At 36.0% G+C, this 27,098-nt stretch overlaps 1 protein-coding gene across 3 annotated transcripts in view; it reads right to left on the bottom strand.

Annotated features, from left to right (window-relative positions):
- Positions 1-27,098, bottom strand: part of CYTH1 (cytohesin 1) — a 170,365-nt gene that overhangs the window by 40,103 nt on the left and 103,164 nt on the right. For all 3 annotated transcript variants that reach the window (XM_069076044.1, XM_069076043.1, XM_069076045.1), the window contains exons 2-3: positions 9,161-9,243; positions 106-170 (exon numbers count right to left, since the gene is read on the bottom strand). In XM_069076044.1, coding sequence (XP_068932145.1) covers positions 106-170; positions 9,161-9,243 — 148 coding nt within the window. The remainder of the gene's footprint in view (positions 1-105; positions 171-9,160; positions 9,244-27,098) is intronic.

A 27,098-nucleotide genomic window follows, 5' to 3' on the forward strand; every position in this document is an offset into this window, starting at 1 on the left:
TTAGAGTAGGAGCTCCTTGAGGAAAGAGACTTTTTTTTTTTACCTTTTTTCACATCCCTAATATTTAGTACGGTTCCTTCCTCATGGATTAACTGGCACACTCACCTCTCTTCTGTGGATCCCAGGCTCTCAATTTCATTCGTCACTTCTGCTATCTCATCCTTCAGACGCTGCAAAAACAAAAACAAAAAACAAAACCATAAATAAGATGCCAAGAAAGGAAAAACTATAAGCCAAAATAAAACATCTGACATCTCATGCTGAAAAATTTCTCCAAATTAAAATCAACTGAAAGAAGACTACATTATCTCATAACTGTCTATCAGACTATCAGGGTAGAGACAGAGAAGGCACTAATGCTATATTCTTGCATTGCCATTATTTTCCACTTCGTTAAATGAAAAAACTTACCTGAAAAATAAACACACACACAACTAGTATTCTGATCCATTATCCTCTTTTGCATGACAATACATAAATGAAAATACTCTGACTCCACTACAACAAAAAAGGTGTTAGTAATACTTCAACCATTTTTCATCTCAGAAAATGAAAGCATGCGCATTTAGGGTTGGAAAAACAACTGTTCTGTATTTAAAATATTTCTTAAAATGCTGTCAAGTATCATATATATGATGCAAGAAACTCCTCTGTTTGATCTGTCCTTGTTTCCTGATCTATAATGTTATAATCCTAAATTTTAGTCAAAAAACCAAAGACAGGCTCATTGACTTAAAAGAATGGGAAATGAGGCAGTATACAGCTGCCATATAAATTTCTATTGCATATGTATTCTAATAATAAATACAAACAGATGTTTATGTTCACTAAGATTAATTTATATATATATATGTATATATATATATATATATATATATATATATATATATATATATATGGAATGTTAAGAAGAGTGTCACTGACAAATTTTGGCAGTGCCAGGATAATTTTATAGCCAAACAGAAATTTCCAAGGCCTAATGATGTATAAAGCAACATTATGGGAAGAACATACAAGTCAAATTAAGTTGGCTGACACTTGGGAGAACAAGGAAAAACAACATTTCTAATGCTGCTGCTTTCTCACAAGAAAGAAGAGATTCAGATGTTAAAATATTAGAGAAGTCATTCCTGAAATGATATCATGGGCTCACTGGTCCCATGACAGACAAAAAAGAAAATTACTGAAACAAGATTTCACCACTTCGACTACAGTAGCAAGACACAGGTCAGGACAACTGGATATAATCCCAGATGCAGTGGGAGACCTTGACCTTTTTAAGCTAAGGTCTTTCTCAGATCTCACCAAGGGAAATCGTATATAGAGAGAAGAGAAAAGAAGACAAGATAACCTTGAGGGATACCTATACAACCTAGTGGGTGCAACCTGGATGAAGATTCAATGAAGAAGGCTGATAAGGAGTGGTCAGACAAATGAGAGAACAAGGAGAAAGCAGTGTTGCAAAAACCTAGAGAGAATTTCTTTGAGAAAAGGGTGCTTAACGGTGTCAAAGAAGACAGCTCAAGAAGGATGAGGACTGAGAACAAGGTCATTAGATTTGCCAGGGCATCCATGCTGTGAGACGAAGATGACTGGATCAAAGTTTCCCTTATGGCATTTCCTCTATCTAGCATTAATTCTCTCCTCTTCTTCCCCTACCCCCACCCCTACCCCTTTACTTCTTTGGTTTAATTGAATGAGAATCATAAATTCACAGAATTTTTAAGACTAGAAAGCTCCTCAAGATGGCAGAGTAGAAGCATAAACTTGGCATAGACTCCGACTCCAACCACTTCTAATACCTGTTTTAAAAAAGACTCTAAACAAATTTTAAAGCTATAGAACCCAAAGAGTGACAGAGAAAAACAAATCTCCAGCAGAAAACAGCCCGGCAAGCTGACAGGAAAGGTCTACTGCAGCATGCTGGGAGCCGAGCGCAGACCCACATGATCTGTGTGGGTCTTGGCCCAGCATGGCCCTGACCAGTGGTCACCGGCCCAGACTTCAGGAGAGTAAATCACCAGCAGCTGTGGTAGTTTCCAGACTTCTCAAATCATTAACGGCAAAGACAAAGTAAAAGGTCGGTGTGGAACTCTTTTGGAATGGGAGGGGAAGGTGGGGGAGGTTAGGAGGGGGACAGAAGAGAGTGTCTGGCCCCTGCCCCCAAGACTGAGAGGTGGCAGAAGCACAGTGGCTGTAGCTGCTGCTCCATGGTTGCCTCAGGAGCTCCTGGCCTGCAGATCACAGGGGGACCAAGCAACCATTCAGAGGGTAATTGTTCTTGCTTTGACCTGCTTGGATCTGGGTTGCAGTCTTGGGTGGTGGTCCTGGGGTGAGGAACGCCAGTGTGCCAGAGCTTGTGTTGCTGTAGAGGGGGCACCCTCCTCATAACTCTGACAACATCTGTGCAAGCCCCAGCAATTTGGAACACAGCTCTCTCAACTCTGGAAGCAGAGTTCTACCATGGCAAAGAGCTCAAAAGTCAAGTAATTGGCTGGCAATATGAGCAAGCAGAGGAAGCACAGACCATATAATCCTTTTTCAGGGACAGAAAGGATCAAGGCATGGAGCAGGAGGAAGACAGTGAAGTCAGAACTCCTGTATCAAAAGCCTCCAAGAAAAATATGGACTGGTTACAGGCCATGGAGAAACTCAAGAAGAATTTTGAAAATCAACTAAGAGAAGTAGCGGAAAAATTGGGAAGAGAAATGAGAATGATGCAAGAAAATCATGAAAAACAAGTCAACAGCTTGTTAAAGGAGACCCAAAAATACACTGAAGAAAATAACACCTTAAAAAATAGACTAACTCAAATGGCAAAAGAGGCCCAAAAGGCCAGTGAGGAGAAGAATGCCTTAAAAAGCCAAATTTGCCAGATGGAAAAGGAATTTCAAAAACTCACTGAAGAGAATAACTCTTTCAAAATTAGGTTGGAGCAATTGGAAGCTAATGACTTTATGAAAAAATCAAGATACTACAAAACAGATCCAAACAAATGAAAAAATAGAAGGCAATGTGAAATATCTCATTGGAAAAACCACTGACCTGGAAAATAGATCCAGGAGAGATAATTTAAAAATTACTGGACTACCTGAAAGCCATGATCAAAAAAAGAGCCTAGACACCATCTTTCAAGAAATTATCAAGTAAATATTATCAAAAATTATCAAGTAAAGGGCAAAATAGATGAAAGAATTCTCCAATCACCTCTTGAAGAGATCCCCAAAAGAAAACTACTAGGAATATTATAGTGAAATTCCAGAGTTCCCAGGTCAAGGAGAAAATACTGCAAGCTGTCAGGAAGAAACAATTTGAGTACTGTGTTAACACAATCTGGATAACACAGGATCTGGAAGCTTCTACATTGAGGGATCGAAGGGCTTGGAATATGATATTCCAGACGTCAAAGGAGCTAGGACTAAAACCAAGAATCACCTACCCAGCAAAACTGAGTATAATGCTACAGGATAAAATATGGTAATTCAATGAGATAGAGGATTTTCAAGCATTCTTGATGAACAAAACAGAGCTGAACAGAAAGTCTGACTTTTCAAATACAAAAAGCAAGAGAAGCATGAGAAGGTAAACAGGAAAAAGAAATCATAAGGAACTTATTAAAGTTGAACTATTTACATTCCTACATGGAAAAATGATAATTGTTTCTCAGTATGAGGATAGTTGAAGGGAATATATATGTATAGGAAGGTGTATGTATACATAAACATGTATATAAGTGTGGACATATGTATGTTCGTGTACACAGACAGAAGACACAGGATGAGTTGAATATGAAGGGATGATATCTACAAAATAAAATTAAGAGATGAAAGGGGAATTTATTGGGAGGAGAAAGGGAGAGATAGATTAGGGTAAATTATCTCATATAAAAGAGGTAGGAGAAAACTGTTATAACGGAGGGGAAGAGCAGAAAGGTGAAAGGGACAACCTTATTCTCATTGAATTTGGCTTACGGAGGGAATAACACACACACTCAATTGGGTATCTTACCCTACAAGAAAATAAGGGGGTAGGGAATAAGAGGGGGGATGACAGAAGGGAGGGAAGACTGGGGAGAGGGTAGTTAGAAGCAAACATTTTTGAAAAGGGATAGGGTCAAAGGAGAAAACAGAATAAGTGGGGGATGGGACGGGATGGAGGGAAATATAGTTAGTCTTTCACAATATAACAACTATGGAAATGATTTGGGTAACTACACAACCTATATTGAATTGCTTATCTTCCCAGTGGGGGTGGGGTGAGGAGGGAAGAAGGGAAAAAAAACTGGAACTCATGAAAAACAAATGTTAAAAAAAAAATTTGTTTTTTACACACAACTGAGAAATAAGATATACAGGCACTGGGGTATAGAAATCCATCTTGCCCTACTAGAAAGTTAGGGGAGTGATGGGGGAGGATATAAGAGAGAACAGATTGGGGGAAGGGGTATTCAGTAGGCTTGCTCTCTTGGGGGTAGGGGTAGGGAAGAGATGGGGAGAAAAAATTATAACTTAAAATCTTATAGAAATGAATGTTGAAGACTAAAAATAAATGAATTAAAAAAAAAGATTTCACCACTTCAAAAAGCTGAGCAATTCCCAGAAGCAGAGATAAATAAGATAAGATGATCAGAACTTTCATTAGAAGTTACAGAGAGCTTCAGATGACTATCAAGGGCCTTAATAAGTGATTTAAAATATTTCCATAATTGTTGCTACTGTGTTAAAAAATGACAGGGTATACAATACTGGGTAAGACAGTGATACATGTTGTATTCTTCCAGAAAAATGTAAAACTTCTTGAAGATGAGGACTGTTTTTCATTTTGTATTGGTATCCTTAACTGCCTAGTATAATGCCATGGACCTAGACAGCACATCATAAATGCTTGTTAGGTTAAAGTGGATTAGACTCTCAAATCAAGAAAATTTAAAACATGAGGGATTTAGAATTTGAAATGATTGCAATAAACCAAACGTTAGTTATATCATGGAGTTGTAAAGAAACTGTAAAGAAAGACAAGTCTTCCTTTTTTAGGCTTTTACATCCTTTAAGGCGTTATCAAGAGAGTGAACAACATTTGTCTATCTGATCCTCTAAGCTTCTACTCAAGTTCATGAATCTTGTCCCCTTTACTTACTCGTGAGGGATTATATCCTCACTGAGCAAGCAGAATCATGAACAGAATTAAATTACGTTTAATTTTTTAGAGCTTTCACTAAAGATACAGCATTTCAGACTATGGGGGAAAAGAGTGCTGGCTTAATATTTCCTTGTTTTTCACTTCAGCAGTTGTTCAGTTGTGTCCAATTCTTTCATGGACCCTACTATCCATGGGTATTTCTTGGCAAAGATACTAGAGTGTTTTGCCATTTCCTTTTCCAGTGGGTTAAGGCAAACAGAGGTTAAGTGACTTGCCCAAGGTCACACAGCTAATAGTGTATGAGGCCACATTTGAACTCCGGTCTTCCTGACTCCAGACTCAGCACTGAATCTTCTAAGCTGCTCCTGCAGTTACTATCTCTTAAACTGTCATTCAAGGTATAGTAGGTGCTTTTTTTTAAGACATCATTCAAATAAGTACTTTACAAAGTACTTTACAAATATTATCTCATCCTCACAACAACCTCAGGAGCTAGGTGCTATTATCCTCATTTTAAAGAAGAGGAAACTGAGGGAGATATCAGTCAAGTGATTTGTTCAGGATCACACAGCTACTAAATGTCTAAGGCTGGATCTGAATTCAGGTCTTCCTGATTCCAGGTCAGTACCCACTTAGCTGTCTCTGTCTCTAGATTATAAAAGTAGGTCTATAAAAGCAGGTGATCATGAAGTACTTTGGCTTGAATGTGAAAAGTTAATGTCCTTTTCTATAGATGACATTCAAATACCGGTAGTGGCCCCTTCTTAAAATATAAAAACTAAGAAAAGTGCATTAGAGAGGGTACAGACCTACCTAACTACAACTTCGAGAGAAGGCAAAAAGTACAGAAAAACAAATAAGTCAAATGTTGCAATCTATTTTATTAATTCTTGCTTTAGATTTCACTATGGTTCTGTAACATCTTTCTCTTTCATTTTCTTTTTTCTTCATTTATAAAATTCAGATTCTGTGAAAGAATAAGAAGGTAGCACAGTACAGTGGAAATACTTGGAATCATAAAATTCGAACTCCGACTGAAATACTATCTCTGACACTGTGTCTGTGTGACCTCAGAAAAGTCACTTTAATCTCTTCTTTAAAAAGGCATGGTAACATTTGCACTACCTACAACTCAAAGGGTTGTAGTGAAGCATTTTATAAAACAGAAAATGACAGGGCAGCTAAGTGGCACAGTGAATAGAACACCGGCCCTGAAATCAGTAGGACGTGAGTTCAAATCTGACCTCAGATACTTGACACATTTACTAGCTATGTGACCTTGGGCAAGTCACTTAATCCCAACCCCCTCCAAAAAAAAACCCAAAAAAACAGAGAGTGCCACAGAAATATGAGTTACTTTATCTGAAAATATTGGAACAAACTACAATGTTAGGGAATAAAAGATGAACACTGAAATGCAGACACCATGTATTTTTACTCTACTCATTATATATGATTCTCCTCAAAGATTACTTAATGATCTGAAAATAAATATGAAATATTCAACTGAGTAACAAGACTTATACTGTTACAGAAACAGCCCATGCCCACTTCAAGTCTATTAAAAGTGGATTGCTTTTGTCAATCTCCATCAATATGACCCCTATAACAATGTATAACTTCTGTCTTCCTAAGGTGACTTGACAATAATTAGCTAGGACTTAGGATGTCTAAAGTAGGCGGTGCCTCTGATTAACCATACCAGTTTCTTTTAAGACTGGGAGTTGTTCTACTAGCTAATCAGGTTTCTCCATTTATCCACTTAAACTTCTTATGGCATAGATATAAATAAGAAACTCACCAGAAAAGCTCCATTGAGAAGCTGTAAATCAGCTGACTAATTTAACTGATGGATATATCTTTTGCCTAATCACTCATCTGCACATGCCAACTCCATTCAAGTACTGCATTTCACTGCACAGATCTCCTATGAAACTATACTGCCAGAACATGAACTATTTAATACTAGCTTACCTAAAATTTTTAAATAAAAGCATAGCCCAAATTATAAACTCCTAACTTGGAAATATTTCAAACATCTCAACAGCATACTGCCTCCTTTTTCCTCACATGAGACTAAAAGACTGATCCAGACAGCAACTAATCTGTCTTAGACTGAGTTCCAATTGGTTTTATTATTTTTCTCTATTAGCATGTCACAAAAGTATTGTTTTCGATTATTTTTCCAAATATCTAGTATTTTAACCACATTATGAATAAAATAGGTAGACAAGTCTTAGAAAATAGCCACCATTTACAACAATGTTACTAGAGGAAATTCATTCTAATAACCTTACAAATTACAAAACTACAAAATAAGTTCTTTGGAACACAATCTGTTCACAAATTGGAGCCTGCCTATATCAAGATATTAGTTAATTAATTCTCCCCATCCCAATTTCTGGATATTACTTTAATATCAGAGACTCATGAACAGCTGCTGAGGAATACACATGCCATGTGCAATACAATTATATTGTTAGATTCCCAGAGAATATAAACTCAAAATCCTATGCTAAAGCAATCTAAGCTGTTAAAGACAATGCAAAAGGAAATTAAGTCTGGAACTTACCAATTGCTACACAAAGAGCAAAAATAGCCTTTTCAACTGGATCTAGAGATATACTGTCCCAAGATTTTTGGGCTTTCCCCCCCCCTTTTTTGGAGGGGGAATGCAGGGCAATTGGGGTTAAGTGACTTGCCCAAGGTCACATGGCTAGTTTTTGTGTTAAGTATCTGAGGCTGAATTTGAACTCAGGTCCTCCTGACTTCAGGGCAGGTGCTCTATTCACTGCGCCACCTAGTTGCCCTACATATGATTTTGTTTCTTTTCTCTATTTATGTTCTGGCGTTTGAGTCTGAAATAAATTTTTTGGGGGAAAAAAAAAGGGGCAGCTAGGTGGCAAAGTGAATATAGTACTAGCCCTAGAGTCAGGAGGACCTAAGTTCAAATCTGGCCTCTGACATTTGACACATTTACTAGCTATGTGACCTTGGGCAAGTCACTTAACCCCAACTGCCTTGCCTTCAGCCCTCAAAAAAAACCAAACCCAATTCATATCTTATGAACCTGAGCTAATTAACCAACTGAAAAAGAGACCGCAATTTTTTATTTTTTAAATTGATCTATTTTTAGTTTTCAATATTCACTTTTATAAGATTTTAAGTTCTAAATTTTCCCCTTCCCCAAGACTGCATGTGATCTGATATAGGCTATACACATACAATCATATTAAACATATGTCCAAATTAGTCATGTTGTGAAAGAAGAATCAGAACAAAAGGGAAAAACCATGAAAAAGAAAAAAACAAAAAAAAAGAGAAAATAGTATGCTTTGATCTGCATTTAGACTCCACAGTTCTTTCTCTGGATATGGATTTTCCATCATGAGTCTTTTGGAATTGTCTTAGATCATTGCAATGCTCGGAACAGCTAAGTCTATCAAAGCTGGTCATTGTACAATGTTCTCCTGCTTCTGCTCACTTTATTTAGCATCAGTTCATACAAGTCTTTCCAGGTTTTTCTGAAATCCACCTGCTCATCATTTCTTATGGAACAATAGCATTTCGTTACATTAATATACCACAACTTGTTCACAATAGATGGGCATCCCCTCAGTTTCCAATTCTTGGCCACCACAAAAAGAGCTGCTATAAATATTTTTGTACATGTGGGTCCCTTTCTCTTTTTTATGATCTCTTTGGGATACAGACCTAGTAGCAGTATTACTGGATCAAAGGGTATGAGATTGCAATTTTTAAAATGATAATAAATTACCTTAGTAAGTGCTTAGTAGTAAAGCACATAGTAGGCACACTGTAGGTGCTTAATGTTTATTGACTGACTATCCAAATGTATCTGTGAATCACACTAGAGCTAAGAAGCATACAAATAAGAGAACAAATCAAATGGTGGTCTAGGACGGGATGATATACAAATGAAACCATTAAACACCACTTTAGTAGGATACATCTCTTCATACCTATCACAGTAGTAAAACATTTGCCTTATTCTACTCACCTGAATGTCAGCCAACAGTTCCTGCTTTCGACGACGAATGTTCTCCAGTTCCTGACGTTCCTGTAAGGACAGGTCGCCAGGTACTATAAAAGAAAGGGAAAATACTATTAGTACTCCTTTGCCTCTTAAAAATAGAGCTTATGGAAAAGAACTGGAAATTAAGGGGGTGCCCATCAATTGGGGAATGGCTGAACAAGTTGTGGTATATGCATGTTATAGAATACTATTGTGCTATAAGAAATAAGGAGCAGATGGACTTCATATTTACCTGGAGAGGCTTATACGAACCGATGCTGAGTGAGAAGAGTAGAGCCAGGAGAAATTTGTACACAATTACAGACACAACGTATGTGTGACGACCAACTTTGATAGACTAGACTCTTCTCAGCAAAGCAGTGATATAAGTCAATCCCAAAAGACTCCTGATGGAGAGAAATGTGTACATCCAGAGAAAGAACTAGAAAGAACTGAGTTTATATCCAGATTGAAGCAAACTACCTGATATTTTTCCTTCTCTTGTTTGGTTTTATGTCCTCTTTACCATTTTTCATTCCATCTGATACAATCCGTCTTTATAACCCAACTAGTGTATAATGTGAAAGTATTTACAGATCCTATACTTGACTGTATGCCACAATGGTGGGGAGGGGAAGGAGGGGGACAAAATGTGAAACTTGAGGAATTGTGGAATTGAATCTCGTAAACTAAAAGTAAACAAACAAATTAATAAAAAAATTATTTTAAAAAATAGAGCTTAAATGTATATTTCAGAGGGCAGATAATGGAGGTTACCCAAAAACTAATGGGTTTCAAAATAACCTCTATTCTCTCTATTCTAATATCAATATATAGGCTTGAAACACAGAGGGATCCAATGACCTACTGTTCAGAGAGAAAAGCTCTTAGATGTCCATTTCTATAGGGATGGAAAACAGGAAGAAAGAATACCTTGCAGCAAAAAGAAAGGAATGACATGAACTCATAAGTCTATCTTAGGTTCTCTCTAAAAGAATGACATTGAAACTTTTTATCAATAAGTAGACTAAGAGTGACTAGTAGACATATCTAATTGATGATTTACATTACATTCCTTTGGAGAAGTCTAGAATAAGGATAATCATTAAGCGCTGCTTGAGGTCATACAACTATAATGTACTAACCCAGAAATACTAATAATATACAATAATAATAATAAATGCACTCAATTTAGAGAGATGCATTCTCAATATAGTTTCTCCCAATACATGGGAGTAATCAACCCCTCCCCAGCCTTCACATGCTAGATAAAATTTTTTTAACTTCTAATTTGCACTATTCTGAGTTACAATTATGTAAGATGTGCTAACTAGTTCCAGCCCAATATACAGGAAATATACAGAGCAAATTCAAATAATGCAACCACTTCAGGGGATTCATTATTTTCACTAACTGAGACCTAGAGGTATACATACATTTCAAAGATCCTTTGAGAAAAGAATGCCTGAAACACCAGAAGGAAACTACATATATTGACAAGATAACACTGTTTTGGAATGATTTACTTGATCTTTTTTGTCACTACTTTTTGGAGGAAGCTATAACAGGACTCTGATTTATAATTACAGAATCCTTTTGGAGTAGGAAGGAATTTTTTAAAAAAATTCTTTGTGGTTATAGCGTCATTTGCCTTACAGCAAGATGATAAAGTCAACACTACGAAGGCTGATAGGTAACAGCTAAATTAATGAACTATGCACTCAGCCTGAATGATAAGGAGCAAAAGGAAAAGATTCATAAAAAGCTGATGCCCATCTGCAACAATCAACTTTATAATTCTAAACTGGAAAATATAAATTACTGCCTTCCCTTTAGAATGTAAGTGCCTACTTCCCAAGTGGAGGAGTTCATATGTGATAATTTAATAGTTCATATTTGATAATCTCTTCAAGGGTCAATTGCTTCCACATTATGAAGTCAATTCCTCCCCAAATGACAAGAGAATTTAAACTTACTCAGTCAAGGTGGAAAATGGGGATCTCTCAAAAGAGACTAAGCTGGGTAGACCAGCAATTCCTTAATAAACTTAAACTGTTTAAAGCTATGAAGAAAAGACAGAAATAAGACAGGTAAGTAGGGCCTTAATACAAAAGTGTGACATAATATTAATGTTAGAAGTACTAAGGGGGCAGGTAGATGGTGCAGTGAATAGAGGACTGGCTCTGGAGTCAGTAGAACCTGAGTTCAAATCCAGCCTCAGACACTTGACACTTAACTAGATATGTGACCTTGGGCAAGTCACTTAACCCCAATTGCCTTGCCTTCCCTCCTTCAAAAAAAAAAGTACTAAGGCTCACTGTGAGCTAAAGCTAGGGAGGAAATCTTATTACAATAAATAAATTTTTAAAAATATTGAACAATTACCATTTACAAAACACTATGCTAAGAGTTGAGAATATACATAGAAAAATAAGTCTCAAGGAACTCACATTCTAATATGAAAGAAAACACAAGAGGTTTCAGTCACAAGTCAGATGTAAAGATCCTATATTAGATTGGTATTCAATAAACCAAAGAACATAAACTACCAGGAAAAGAACACTATTCAATAACAGCCACAGAGGAAACTGAACAGCATCTTGGTTGGTTTAGACCAGCATCTTACAACATACACCACAATAAGCTCTAAGTGGATAAGCAACCTAAATAATCATAGATTTGGAGCTGAAACTTCAGATATTATCTAGCCTACTCCCCTCCTGTCACAGGTTGTATCATAAAAAAATACTAGAAGACAGAAAGTCACTTAATCAGCTGTGTTGGGAGTGGAGAGAAATTTATAAACTCATAACCAAATAAAAAGCATGGATCACAAAAGGCCATCTTGATTACATCAAATCAAAAAGTTTTTTTTACCTGGGAGAAGCTAGGGGAGGAGCAAGGGAATCTTTACTGCATCTTTAAAAAAACACACATTGACTTTTTGGTCCTAGCCTTTCTTGCAACAGGTTTTCTACAGAGGCCTTCTCCTATCTGTATCTCACTTTTCTAGAACCTTCTATACCAAGAACCTTGTATGACAGAAATTTACTTATCCAATGCAACCCTGCTAATTGGCATTTCCTTATCTGAGACATGAAAGGCAAAAAGCCAGTCAAACTCACCTCCTGAAGATCTGACACCTCAATAACAACAACAATAATGATAATAATAATATACAAGGAACATCAAGAACTTGGCATAATTTGGCCACCAGATCAAAAGCTACCATTTGTTAGATAACTACCCTCTTCTTGCTATGGTCTCTCTTCCCTTTGCTGAATCACATATGTATCTTGCTCTTGTTGAAATCTAGCTTTCTTTATCTGTGACGACATTCATCTAGATTTATCTTTGTCTCCTTTGGGTTTGTCCCATTTCTCATGCCTAGCCACGTCTCTGGTTAAAATGTAACGTTTCTTTCAAATTACTTAAAATGTGTAAGTAAAAATCTATTGCTTTCATCACTCACTGGCCATTTTGTCACTCCCATGTATCCTACACCCTGATGCCAAACAATACATAAATTGTCTCTTGTAACAAATATTCAGTCAATGAAAATAAAATTCCCACAAAGGCCATGTCCAAAAATATGTCTCATTCTGCATATTTAGTCCTCTGTCAGGTTATGGACTGCCTTATTTAGCCTAAGTCCTCTGGAATCATGGTTGGCCATAGCACTGATGAAAGTTCTAAAGACTTTCATTGTTCATTTTTACAATGTTGCTGTTATACTGTAAATTGTCTAGAACATAATATTAAAGGGATAGTAACTGAAAAATTAAACAAGAAAGCAGTGACCACAAAGAGCTGCATCAAAGGTCTGCCCATATCACTCATCTATGCAAAAACTCCTGTGGCTACCTACTACCTATAAGACAAAAATCTAATTTCCTCTTCTTAGCTTTTTAAAGTCTTTCACAGCATGCCCCAAACTTTTATATCAGCCTTATTCCCTTCTCACAATCTGTGGATTCAACCAAACTGTCCTTTTCTCTGCTCCTTACACATGATACTCCATATCCTTTCTCTGCGCCTTTCCCTGGGCCATCTCCCATGCTCCCAGTGCACTCTTCCTCCCCTTTGCCTCACAGAACTCCCTTCTTTCTTCAAGATGTGTGTCAAGCATTATTTGCTACACGAAGCCTTTCCTAATTTTCCCAATTGCTAGCGCCCTTCCTCCCAAACTATCTTGTATTAGTTAACTAATATAGTTAACTACCTTGTATTCTCTACATGTTTATTCTTTATATATACACATATATGTATACACATATACATATATATGGTTATATATTTATTGTCACTAACATTAGATTTTAATAGGGGAGACTATTGTTTATAAGCAGGGGTTAATTTAATTTATTTTAATTTAATTATTTTTGTATCTCCATATATTTACCACAGTGCTTGGGGCACTGTAGATACTTAATAAATATTTGCTGAATGATTGTGTCTTTTGTGGAAACTTTTAAATCCCCAAAATCAATGGCAATAAATTTGAACAGCATCAAATGTCTGATAAAAGTCCACCATCCAAAAGTAAAGGGAATTAACACAAATGTAAAAGATTAAGAGCCAGTCCTGGTTAGATAATGATGAAAAAAATATTAATTGGCATTTATATACTGATTTATCATTAGCAAGACTTTTTACATATGTTGCTTTGTTTAATTATAACAATTCTGCAAGGTAGATGTTTTTATTACCCCCAATTTATATATTACATTGGTTTAACCTAAATGTTTTTTGTTTTGTTTTGTTTTGCAAGGGAGAACTTTGTGGATGGGGGAATACTATAAAGTGATTATGGTGTGTGAGTGTGTATCTTTATAATGCATCAGTAAAACTTTTCGTTTTTTAAGAGAAAAGATTGGAAAGCAATATCGTGACAGAACTGAAGACAGGCAAATATCCTTATTTAAAAATGGAAAGAGTAGAGTCTGCATATATAGGCCAGTGAGCATGGCTTCAAACCCTGAGGAAAATTCTAGAACATAATATTTTAAATTTAATCTAATTTTTAAATTAATATTAATTTTTTCTTTCTCCCATCCCTGCCACTACCAAACAAAAAGTCAGGATCTAATCAGCAGGGTAAAACATTGGGCAATATCTAATAAGATGATATTCAATTGGAGTAACTGGGGTATAAACAATTAATTTTGTACAATGAGAGAGGCATGATTAAATAACAATTGTGCTGTAAAATATCTAGGGGTTTTATGAGTCAGCAGTGTAATTCTGCAGTCAAAAAGGTCTAATGTAAACCTGGGTTACATTAAAAGAATCATACCTTCCAGGAATAAAGAAATGATAGTCCTACTGAACTCTGCCCTTATCAGACTTCACCTGGGGTATTTTGTTCAGTCCCAAAGTTTAAAATAAGCTGGAAATTGTCTAGGAAGACAACCAAGATCATGAAATTTCCAGATGGAAAAAAAAGAAATTGAGAAAAAATATTTGTAGCAAATACATCAACTAAAGGATTGATGACTAGGATCTATTAAGTGAAGCTAGTGGATAGAGCACAGTCCCTGGAATCAGGATGGCCCAAGTTCAAATCTGGCCTTGGACACTTGACACTTACTAGCTGTAAGACTCTAGTAAGTCGCTTAACTGCCTCACACCCTCCCTACCCAAAAAAAGAAGTGAAGCCTTGTTATAAAACTAATAATATATACTAACAATAAAAGGACATAAAAGCCTTGAGTCTATGCAACACAAGGATCAGTTGAAGGAAATAGGCATGTTTAGCCTGGAAAAGAGAAGACTAAGAGGCAACATAATATTTGTGTCTTCAAGTATTTGAAGGGTTGTCATATGGAGAAAAAGTTAAATTTATCCTATTTGGCTCCAAATGGCAAAAACAAAAACAATGGGTGTAACCTGCAGAGAAACAAATTTAAACTTAATCTGAGGAAAAACTGCCTAACAACTGGAGCTATCCAAAAGGATTACCTTACGAGGTGTTCCATCCTCCTCTTATACCTTAAAGTAGAGGCTGGATAACTATTTGTTAGTTACATTACAGTGGAAATTTTTTTCATATATGAGTTGGACTTGGTCACTGAAATCACTCAAATTCTATAATTTTGTAAAGATTGATATAAACTAATAGAGAGTGAAGTAAACATAACAAGGAAAACAATATATAGCATGGCAACAATGTAAATAGAAAGAGCAAAAAATATTAAACTGAATACTGTAATTATGACGAAGTTTGGCCCCAAGAAAATGTTAAGAAAATGGTATCTCCCTTCCCTGCTTTGCAGGACTATGGGTTTGTAATATTGCATAGACTATCTGATAGAGATGATGTGTTGGTTAGTTTTTCGGATCTGTTCATTTTTTTTTCCCTATTTTTTGATATGTGTGATCATTCACTGGGTAGGGGGAAACTATATCCAGAAATGAAAGTAATATAAAAAAAAGATTTTAATAAAATAAGATTTTTAAAAGTAAAGTTATGCAAAGCATGGTCAATAAAAATATTATTGATATAAAATTGATGACTACTATGATGAAGGAAGGAAAGAAGGAAGGAAGGAAGGAAGATAGGTCAGAGGCAGCAAAACTTCAGAAAGACCTGGAGACAACAAAAACTTTTGTTCATTTATTTGGTTTGTTACATACTAAAGGTTTTAGATAAAGATTTACTCCCCATTTTGTAGGTTTACTTTATGACTATTAGGTTTAATATAGAAAGGTCTTTTAAAGTTGGAAATGACACAAAACTAGGAAGGAAAAATAACATGTGTCAGATTCAGAAACCAAGAAGATTTCAACAGGTAACACTGGACCAAATCTATTAAGATGAAATTTAATTTAACTCAGTATAATATACAGTTGAATGGACAGCTGATAAAGCTGGCCCATCAGTAGATATATCTTGGAAAGATCCTGTAGATCAGCAATAAGCTAGGCCAAAAAGGTAATAGTAGAAAGAAATATTTATGCTAAAATCTTACAAAGTATAGGCATAGAGAGACTTTTTAAAAAATATCAGAAAAAGCATATATCTAAAACCAAAAGCAAGCATTATATGCAATGGGGATACACTAGATACTCTCCAATAAACATGGGAGAGAAGCAAGAATGCCCACTCGCCCCTGTATTATTTGATACTGTTCTAGATATGCTAGCAATGGCAATAAGACAAGAGAAAGAAATTAATAAAACTTTTTCTATTTGTTGATGACATTATGGAAAATTATATGATTGGAAAATCCTGGGGAATCAGCAAAGATACTAATTGAAACAATTAATAGCTTCAACAAAATTGCAGGCTGCAAAATAAGCCCTCAAAAATCAACAGCATTTGGGCAGCTAGGTGGCGCAGTGAGTAAAGCACCTGGGAGTCAGGAGGACCCGAGTTCAGTTCCGGCCTCAGACACTTAACACACACACACACACACACACACACACACACACACACACAAAACTAGCCATGTAACCTTGGGCAAGTTACTTAACCCCAATTGCCCTCCAAAAAAGAAGAAAAAAAAATCAACAGCATTCGTATAATAACACAACACAAGAAACAAAAATAGAAAGGGAAATATTATTCCATATAACTACAAAATGGATAAAATATCTGGGGATTGAACTACCAAAGCACAAAAAAGACTTGTAAAAATTCAATTAACAAAGTGCTCCGAAAAGAAGATTGGGATGGCTAGGTGGCACAGTGAATAGAGTGCCCATCCTGGAGTCAGGAGGAACTGAGTTCAAATCTGGCCTCAGACTTAACACTTACTAGCCATGTGACCTTGGGCAAGTCATTTAACTCCAATTGCCCAGCCTTCCCCCTCTAAAAAAAAAGCAAAGAACAACTTAAATTTAGTGCTGGTGGGCTAGACAGTGCCAAAATAATCAAAATGACAATACTACTAACAGTTAATTTATACTTCTACTGGTATATTAATCAAATTATTAAAGGAATATGTCATAAAACTTGATAAAATAATAACAAAATTAATTTGTAATAACAAAAGATCTGTACTATCAAGGTAAACAATGAAAAGAAATAGGGATGAAGAGGGAATAGTACTTTCAGACCTCAAACTATATTATAAAGCAGCAGTGAACAAAACTACCTGGTACTAGTTACAAAATGGAGACATACCAATGGAACAGACTAGACAAAGGAGAATCAGAAATAATATAACACAATAACCCAGTGTTTGATTAAGTAGAAAACATAAATTATGTAGGAAAAATTCTTTTTTTTTATTAAAAATTAAAAACTGCTGGGCAAAACAGGAAAGCAGACTGGCAAAAATTAGGTTTAGACCAATATCTTACATCATATCCTACAATACATTCTCAATGGATATGTGAACATTATTATTAAAGATTATACTATAAAAAAATTAGAAGAGAAGCAGATCATTTACCTCTCACAGCTTTAGGTGGGAGATATATTTCTAATAGAAGCAAATACAAAATATAAAATAGATACTTTGATACATGTAACTGAAAAACTTCTGCACTGACAAAATAAACACACCTAGGATAAGAAGGGAAATGTATGAATGTGGGAAAAAGTCTTTGCATCAAATTTTTTTTCTGACAAGGATTTGGTACCTACGATATATAAACAATGAATAAATATATACATATATTTATATATACACATGCAAATATATGAATAATAGCCATTATCCAAAATATAAGTGGTCAAAGAACATGAATAAACAGTTATCAAAAGAACTGCAAAGTATTCAAAACTACATGAATATTCTAAATCAATAATAATAGAAATGACATGTAAATCAAAACAACTGAGGTTTCACCTCACACCCTGCAAATTGGCAAAGATTACAAAAAAAATGTTCATACTTAGTACTAGACAGATTGTAAAATTATAAGCACACTAATACACTGGTGGTGGAACTATAAAAACGGTACAACCATTTTGGAAAACAATTTTAATTATGCAAATAAAATTATTAAAATGTCCATATTCTTTGAATCAGAGGCTCCATTACTAGGTTTATACGCTAAGAAAGCCATCAATAAGAAGTCCCCATGTACACCAAAATATTTATGGCAGTACTTTTTATAATAGCAAAAATAAAACAAAGCATATGATCATTTATTGGGGAATGGCTAAACAAAATGCGGCACACAAATATTATGGTATAGTACTAGACTGTAAGAAATTATGTATATGATGATACAGAGAAGAATGTAAAGAAATACATGAACTGATGCAAAGTGAAGTGAGAACAGAGTCAAGAAAACAATATTCACAAATAATTACAACAATGTAAATAGAAACACACATTAAGAAATCAAAAGTGAATATAGTAATATTATAAAGATCAAGCATGACTCAAATGAAGAGATATGAAAGGATGTCCCAACCCACCCCTTCACAAAGGCAGGAAATCCATTGGTATCACACATTGCACATCTTCTAACTATTTTTTAATGTATCAATCAGTTGTGCTGATTTTTTTTTCTCTTTAAAAAAAGAATACTTTTTATATGGAATGGCTCTCTGGGAGGAAGAGGGGGGATACAAGGGATAATTATGATGATGTAAGAAACAGAAGATATCAATAAAAACATATTTTAAAAAGAAATGAATCTGCATTACATTTGAGAAAGTTTGAAGTGCTTTTTAATAACCTCAAACTTTTTCCTGAAACAAAGGAACAGTGTTTTAATGCTAGATTTCTTCTGGTGATGATACTTGTGCTTCTTTCTGACCTTCCTTCTCTTTATGGTTTTTTTTTTGAAGGGGGAAGGCAAGGCAATTGGGGTTAAGTAACTTGCCCAAGGTCACACAGCTAGTAACTGTGTCGACTGTCTGAGGTCACATTTGAACTCAGTTCCTCCTGACTTCAGGGCCAGTGCTTGATTCACTGTGACACCTAGGTGCCCCTCACTTCATGCATTTTTTAAAAAAGGCATCTTAATATGAACAGGCAGTTTTCAGGGAAAGAAATTAAAGATATCTATAAGCACATGAAGAAATGCTCTAAATCACTACTGATTAGAGAAATGCAAATCAAAACAACTCTGAGGTACCACATCTCACCAGTCAGATTGGCTAAGATGACAAAACAGGAAAATGACAAATGCTGGAGAGGATGTGGACAAATTGGAACACTAATGCATTGCTGGTGGAGTTGTGAACTTATCCAACCATTCTGGAAAGCAATGTGAAATTATGCCCAAAGGACTATAAATAATTTCATACATTTTGACCCAGCAATATCACTTCTAGGGTTGTATCCCAAAGAGATCACAGAAGTGGGAAAAAGACCCATATGTACAAAAATATTCGTAGCAGCTCTTTTTGTGGTAGCAAAGAATTGGAAATTAAGGGGGTGCCCATCAATTGGGGAATGGCTGAACAAGTTGTGGTATATGCATGTTATGGAATACTATTGTACAATAAGAAACAAGGAGCAGATGGACTTTATATTTACCTGGAGAGGCTTATACGAACTGATGCTGAGTGAGAAGAGTAGAGCCAGGAGGAATTTGTACACAATTACAGACACAACATATGTGTGACGACCAACTTTGATAAACTGGACTCTTCTCAGCAATCCAGAGACAAGTCAAACCCAAAAGACTCATGATGGAGAGAGATGTTTACATCCAGATAAAGAACTGAGATTGAACCCATATTGAAGCAAACTACCTGTCCTTTTTCGTTTTCTTGTTTTATTTTGTTTCCTCTTTCCCATTCTTCATTCCATCTGTTACAATCTTTCTTTATAACCTGACTAATGCCTAATGTTAAGTTAAAGTATTTGCAAATACTATACTTGATTGTATGCCACCATCGGGGGAGAGGGGGGAGAGAAAATTTGAAACTCAAGGAATTGTGGTAATGAATCTTGTAAACTAAAAGTAAACAAATTAATAAAAGACAAAAAAAAGATATCTTATTGACTAGATGCATATAAATTGCAGACAGGCAGACTTAGGCTTGATTCAAGGAAAAATCTATCAACAATTAGAGTAAGTTGTAAGTGGGACAGGGTTCCCTGGGGAGAGAGTTAGAAGTTTTTCCTTCTTGGGAGGTATTCAAGCAATCTAGATAATCATTTGTTAGATATGCTGTAAAAAGGATTGCTGCTCAGGTCCAAGTTGGACTAGGTGGTATCTTAAAAAGTCTTCCTCAAACCTGTGGAGGTTCTGTGATGATTTTGATCTATTTTCTTCTGATAATGCATTATTCCTAAACCTTTTTTATTCCACATTTATATATCCCAAGTAGCAATGTTCCCACCAAATTAAATGGGATAAAGAAACTTGTCTAATACTTTAGTTAAAAAAAACTAAGTGCAAAGATCTGGAATGGAATAGTCATGGCTAAACAACTGGTTATGTGAAGTAGTATGCTTCAATATGAGTCAGTATTCTAACATAATAGCTGAAAAAGCTAATGTCATCCTAGCATGCAAGCAAACATTTATATACCACTTTAAGTTCTGCAGAATACTGTGCATTACTTAATTTAAGCTTTACCATAACTGAGTATTAGTTTTATTTCATTTTATAGATGGGAAAAATCTCAGAGAAGTTGAGTGATTTGCCCAGAGTCACACAGCAAGCAAGTTGGTGGCGGTACTTGAACCCAACCTTCCTCTGACTCCAAATGTAGCATTCTTTGATGGTGTTGAGGTTATCATTACAAGCATAAATTATTACAATATAATGTTCCTCTCGGGGCCTACCGAAATACATACACTCCACAATAAATGGCCCCAGATAGTAATTGTTGGAGCTGGCCAGTATTATTTTCTACTGCCTATAAGTAGCCCCATGTCTAATTGATTATTTCAGATCTGGTGTGGGCTTTGAAACCAGACAATCAAACTCACAATATTCCTATAAAATAAGAGATAAAAACTTTGAAGAACTCAGGGTTCCTCCTGTGTGCAAAGTATGAATTTTCAAACATAATAGAAGCAGAGCATGAAGAACAAAGAAATGTAGTCTTGCTTAACTCTGCCAAAGTCAGACCTTATCTATATTACTGTGGTGCAGTTAGTTCTAAGTGTTACTTTTCAGAAAGGATACTGGCATGTTGCAATACATCCAAAGGAGGGCAACCAGGATGATAAGGATTCATGGAAGAAACTGGGCGTGATTAGCAACAAAAATGGGGCAGCTAGCTGGCACAAGTGGATTGAGTGCCAGGCCTAGAGTCAGGACAACTTAGACTCCTGAGTTCAAATGTGACCTCAGACACCTACTAGCTATGTTACCCTGGGCCTGTGTGACCCTGTTTGCCTCAGTTTCCTCATTTGTAAAATAGGCTGGAGAAGGAAATGGCAAACCATTCTAGTGTCTCTGCCAAGAAAACCCCAAATGGTGTTGGGAAGAGTTGGACATGACTGAAAACCACTGAACAACAACAAAATATGAAAAAAAGACATGAGGGGAAAAGTAGGTTGACCATGAGTATTTTAAGGGCTATTATGCAGGGCAAAAGCATTAGGTTTGCTCTGTTTGGTCCCAGAGGATGGAACTTGGGGCAATAGATGGAAACTGTAGAAAAGTAGCTATCAGTTGACATAAGGAGCTGACCAAGTCATCTGCCTTAGTTAAGAACAAGTTCCTTTATAACCAAAAGTCTTCAAGTTAAACTTCAATAACAACAGGTAGTCAATGTTTAGAAGATTATTTTGGGTTCTAAATTATTTCTTAGGCTATGATTTTGCCTTAAGAAAACAGGCAGAAATCAATTTTGGGGGGAAGGGGACTAGGTCCTGTGATTCCATTGGTGTACAGGAAATTCTCAGAGAGTAAATTCTACTGATGCCAACTGGCAACTGTTCTACTACTTGCAGTATTTGAGAGCTGCCTGGCTTGTTGAAAGTTAAATGCCAATATGTGGCAGAGGCTAAAGTCTTCTTGACTCTGAGGCAAACTGTCTCTATACCAAAATCATGCTTCCTTTTTATCACTAAAAAATGAATAAAATTTAGTCATTGATTTGAATGTTCTCTCTTTTAGGAGAATTTTGTTCTATTGCAAGGGGAAACTTTCCAAGTACCACACTTTTTCCTCTTCTTTCAATCATCCTCACATCATCTATCCATACTCTCTATCATCCCATACCTGTCCTGTCTGTTGTGGCTAAACTCCTTGAGAAAGCTATCCACAATAAGTCCTCCACTAACTCATTTCTTAACTCCTTAAAATCAGCTTCCAACATCATTATTGCACCAAAACTATTTTCTCTAGTTACCAACGATATCTTAATGACCAAATCCAATGGTCTTTTTTCAATCCTCCTGCATTAGATTGGGAGCTCCTTGAGGGCAGGTACTATCTTTTGCCTTTCTGGGTATCATCAGCACTTAGTACAATGCCTGGCACACAGCAGGTGCTTAATAAATGCTTAATGACTAACTGAAAAGTTTATACTTGGAGACTTTACCTCTTAACCCCATATCCCTACTAGCCCACCAAAAAATTATTTCAAGTAACATCACAACAATTTAAAAAATACTATGTAAGCAATGTACAGAAAACCCTATCTACAACAATGAATACTCAATATTTTTTTTTCTTCCAGTGTTTAAAGATAAATACAGGTTAGAATTCTCTTTCTTTTCTTTTTTTGTAATTTATGAAGACTCAAGCATAAGGTGAACTGGTCCAACCATTTTGGAAATTAATTTAGACTGGAACAATATATGTGAGAAATGACACTAAATAACCTACAACCCAGAAATGCTACTAACAGTATATATAATCCAAAGACAAAAAAAAAGTTTTCCTTTATACCAAAATATTAAAAACAGCACTCTATTTGTGACAGATATAAACTACAAGCAAAATGGAGAAGGGTTGGGGTGGCTAGATGGTGCAGTGAATAGAGCACCCAGCCCTGGAGTCAGGAGCACCTGAGTTCAAATCTGATCTCAGACACGTAACAAACACAAAAACTAGCTGTGTGACCTTGGGCAAGTCACTTAATCCCAATTGCCCTCTAAAAAGAAAAAAAAAACCAAAATGGGGAAGGGTTAACAAACTGTAGTATATTAATGTCAGATATTAAGACTTTGGATAAATGGGAATATTTATATGAAATGATTCAAAGTGAATTAAGCAGAATTCAAATATAAGTAATGGCTATGATGATGTAAACAATAAATGAATAATTTTAATGTGCGACGTTGGCCAGGAAGAAGAGATGAGGAAGCACTTTTTTCATGGAAGCACCTTTTTCATTACAGTAAGAAAGTAGAGCACTATAGAGTGGAGAACACTGTCAAGACAGTAGTCACCATGTTAGCTGGCTCTGCTTGACACTCCTTTGTTATTAAGGAAGAGTGTTTAGGATTGGGGGAAGGGAAATGACTGGTGATATAAAACAAAAGCATCAATCACTTTTTTTTTTAATAGTTCAGCATGAGGCAGAAAAGGAAACCTGCAGTTTCACATTCAGATGTTATTCACCCTCAAGCTCATCAGGTTCTTTGACCTCAGCAAAGAATTAGGCCCTCTCTCCCCTCTTTGCACAGGTAAGAGACTACAGGTATGAAACAGAGCACACACAGTCAAGCTCACTTGTCTCCCTAGTTAGTTTTGCTGAGCAGCTTTTTAAAAAAAAATCTTTTTAAGTTCTTTGCTACCAAGTCTGGGTCACTAGGCAGAGGAGGAAGTGGGGAACATTCAGAAGTGATGATTATATAAAAATAAAATACATTTTAAAAATTTTATAGTAAAGGTGAATGTGTGTATTCCACTACATTTTATATAATACTATTGAATAAAATTTATATATAACAATATAATATGAATGTGTGTGCATATATACACATACATGTATATACACATAACATACACACATACATGCATGCATGCATACATATATGCATGCATACATACATTTAGGGGCAGCTAGGTGGTGCAGCGTAGGACCTAGAGAAAGACACCCAATTCAAATCCAGTCTCTCCCACTTTGCAGCTTACAAATGAGATAATAATTGTAAAGTATTTCATGCAATGTTTGGCACAGAGTAAATGCTATATAAATGCTAGTTATTATTTTACATATACATGCACACATATATGATGTACCACACATATAGAATGTGAGTATATATGTGTGTCTGTGCCTGTGTCAGTGTATTACTCAAACTGTAAGAAGGCAGCATACACACTAGTATCAAGGACCAGACAGACATTGGGGTTAGTTGTACATGAATGGTTATTATGAACCAGATGGTAAGGGAATACCAACTTGACCTTGCCCTCCAATCCCCAGGACCCCATGTTTCAGTCACATTTATCAATCAGGAATCTACTAAAGCCTTAAAGAGCAGTAACTGCGGAAAGCAGCAGATTTTCTTCATGATTCTCTGTCCCCTAGTCCTAATACAAATGAGACACACTAGAGAAAATAGCCACCATTACACTCAAGACTCCCTCCTCCCCAACCACCCACCCAATCACTGTCAGAGTGTAGAAAAAAGACTAAGTAAGCCAGGCCTGAAGAATTAGTTTCTGCTAAAACTTGATTACCAGGTTTCTTGATAAGGGTTCTTGGGGGCCATTCTAATATCAGCCTCCTCTCCACTCCTTTCCAGGGTTCCAATTTAATGAAGGGGATTGAAGAGATTGAAGCAACAAGGGACCATTGTACTGTGCTTTGAATAGAAAAGTCCAAAAAGAGAAGCTTTTAAAAATTTATTTAAATGTTGCTATGCAGATTTTAACAGTCCACAGAAACTCAATGCTGAAATGTGTTCCATCTACTGCATAAAAAGGATGGTCTTAAAGGGAAAGCATCATCTTTCTGTGCAAAGGGATAAACAAACAGGTGATGATTCTCATCCTAAGTAGAGAGGCAAAACACTCCGGTTTAGCCCACTGATAAGAACAAACAGCCTATATAATGCCATTTTTATGTCAAAGTGAAAAGCCAGTTATGAATGCAGATCCTACTCAATCTAAACACTTTGGGAGTAATGGGTATATTTTAGGCCCCTCACAATTCTCCTTTGGGTGATATGTTGATTCAGTTAAGACACTGAAGACAAGTACCTTTGCCTTTTTATATCACTATTATAACTTCATTCTTCTTTTCCTCCATATTTCTTCATGCATAGCTGCCATTATTGAGGTTTGGTTCCTTCATTGGTTTCATCAGGAGGAAATGGAATTTCAATAGGAGGAAATGAGGAATGGTAAGGTAAAGAAAAGGTCTGGTATAGAATTATGAGGACAGCGCTGACATAGATATCTATTTCTTTTCTCTTAAACATAGTAATACCCTATCTATTCAAAATACTCTAACTATAATCTCTGGTCACCACCAAGGCCAAGGAAGCAATCTTTAAATACAACCCATCCCTCTTCTAAAAAAAATACAAATTATTCCCTTTCAGTTGTAGAAATGATGAATTAAAAGATATGATAGGTTTTGTGACTCATTTCATATTCCTATATGACTCTACAAAATGTTCATAGCAACCTACAGTTCTACCAGCAATGTGTTAGAGTGCTTGTATCTCCCCACTAGTAAATTTCATCGTTTTTTGTTATGTCTACAATCCAGAGGATATAAGGTGATATCCTTTAGACCTTAACTTGCATTTCTAGGAGAATTAGAAAATAGGAAGATTTTTTTCATGTAGTTATGTTTAGAACACAATCCCAGAAATTAAAAACAACATAGGGCCAGAATTTCTCTTTGGCAATAGTTTTGTACAAGATAATCCTCATATGGGAAAAGGATTCAAATGGTATAAAAAGTCATATTTAGGTTAGATGTCAGAAATAACTTCTTAACAATTAGAGTTGATCAAATTGCCTTGGAAAGCAGTGCATTCCTTCTTATTAGAGGCTACTTACCGGGTATGTTATAGTGGATGATTCCTTTTGGTGTGAGTTGGCCTATAAGGATATGGCAGTGCCTTCCAACTCTGAAATTCAGTTATTTTCCTTAATCTCTTCCTCCCCTCTGCCTCTCCCTCCCCTCATCTCAAACTCAAATAATATCATAAAACAGAGAGAAGCCGCTAAAAGGGGGGTGGGAGGAGAGGCAGCTAGGTGGCCCAGTAGGTAGAATGCCGGTCCTGGAGTCAGAAAGACCCGAGTTCAAATTTGATCTTAGACATTTACTAGTTATGTGACAATGAACAAGTCACTTAACCCTCTTTGCCTCAGTTTCGTCATCTATAAAATGAACTGGAAAAGGAAATAACAAACCACTCCAGCATCTTGACCAAGAAAACCCCAAATGGGGACATGAAGAGTCAGACATGACTGAACAAAAGCAAAAAAAAAAAGTAATGAAAGATATTTCAAGAGATAATCTTAAAGTAAACTCAGTAGATTGAGAGAAATACATACAAGAACCTTACAAAAATTATACAACAGAAGAGAAAGCTCATGAAGCAAAAGGGGTAAAACTTACAAAGTGGGAGGAAATACAGGCCATAAAACTGATTGCTCAAGGTTATTACCAAGTACTATAAAAGAATGACATTCTGAGTCATTAAAGGAACAGTGGCTAAAGACCACTGGATATCAAAAACCAAACACAATTTACCCTTTCTCAATATGTGTAATGGAGAAAGTAGTGGACAAATTTTAATGCTCATTTACAATATACGTAACATTTCCTTGTTGTATTTCTAAAATAAAGTCACTGAATTTATTAGATATTTTGATGAATAGGAACTGGGGGGGGGTAGGTATCTGTTTAAGTGAGATGTCAACATTTCGAGAATTAAAAGATGGGAGATAAAAACAAAGATCTTGGGGGTGGAGCCAAGATGGGGGATTAGGGGCAGCCACTCACCTGAACCTTCTCAACACTGCCCTCCAAACACCTCAAGTTTTCAGATAAAGAAATCAAAGCTACCTATAAATACTCCAAATCACTCGTTTAGAGAAATGTAACTTAAAACAACTCTGAAGTAGCACCTCA

The sequence above is a fragment of the Petaurus breviceps genome, unplaced genomic scaffold (assembly GCF_028583685.1).
Source record: "Petaurus breviceps papuanus isolate PSGF00001 unplaced genomic scaffold, PetGlider_PUasm1.0 90925, whole genome shotgun sequence".
Lineage (NCBI taxonomy): Eukaryota > Metazoa > Chordata > Mammalia > Diprotodontia > Petauridae > Petaurus > Petaurus breviceps.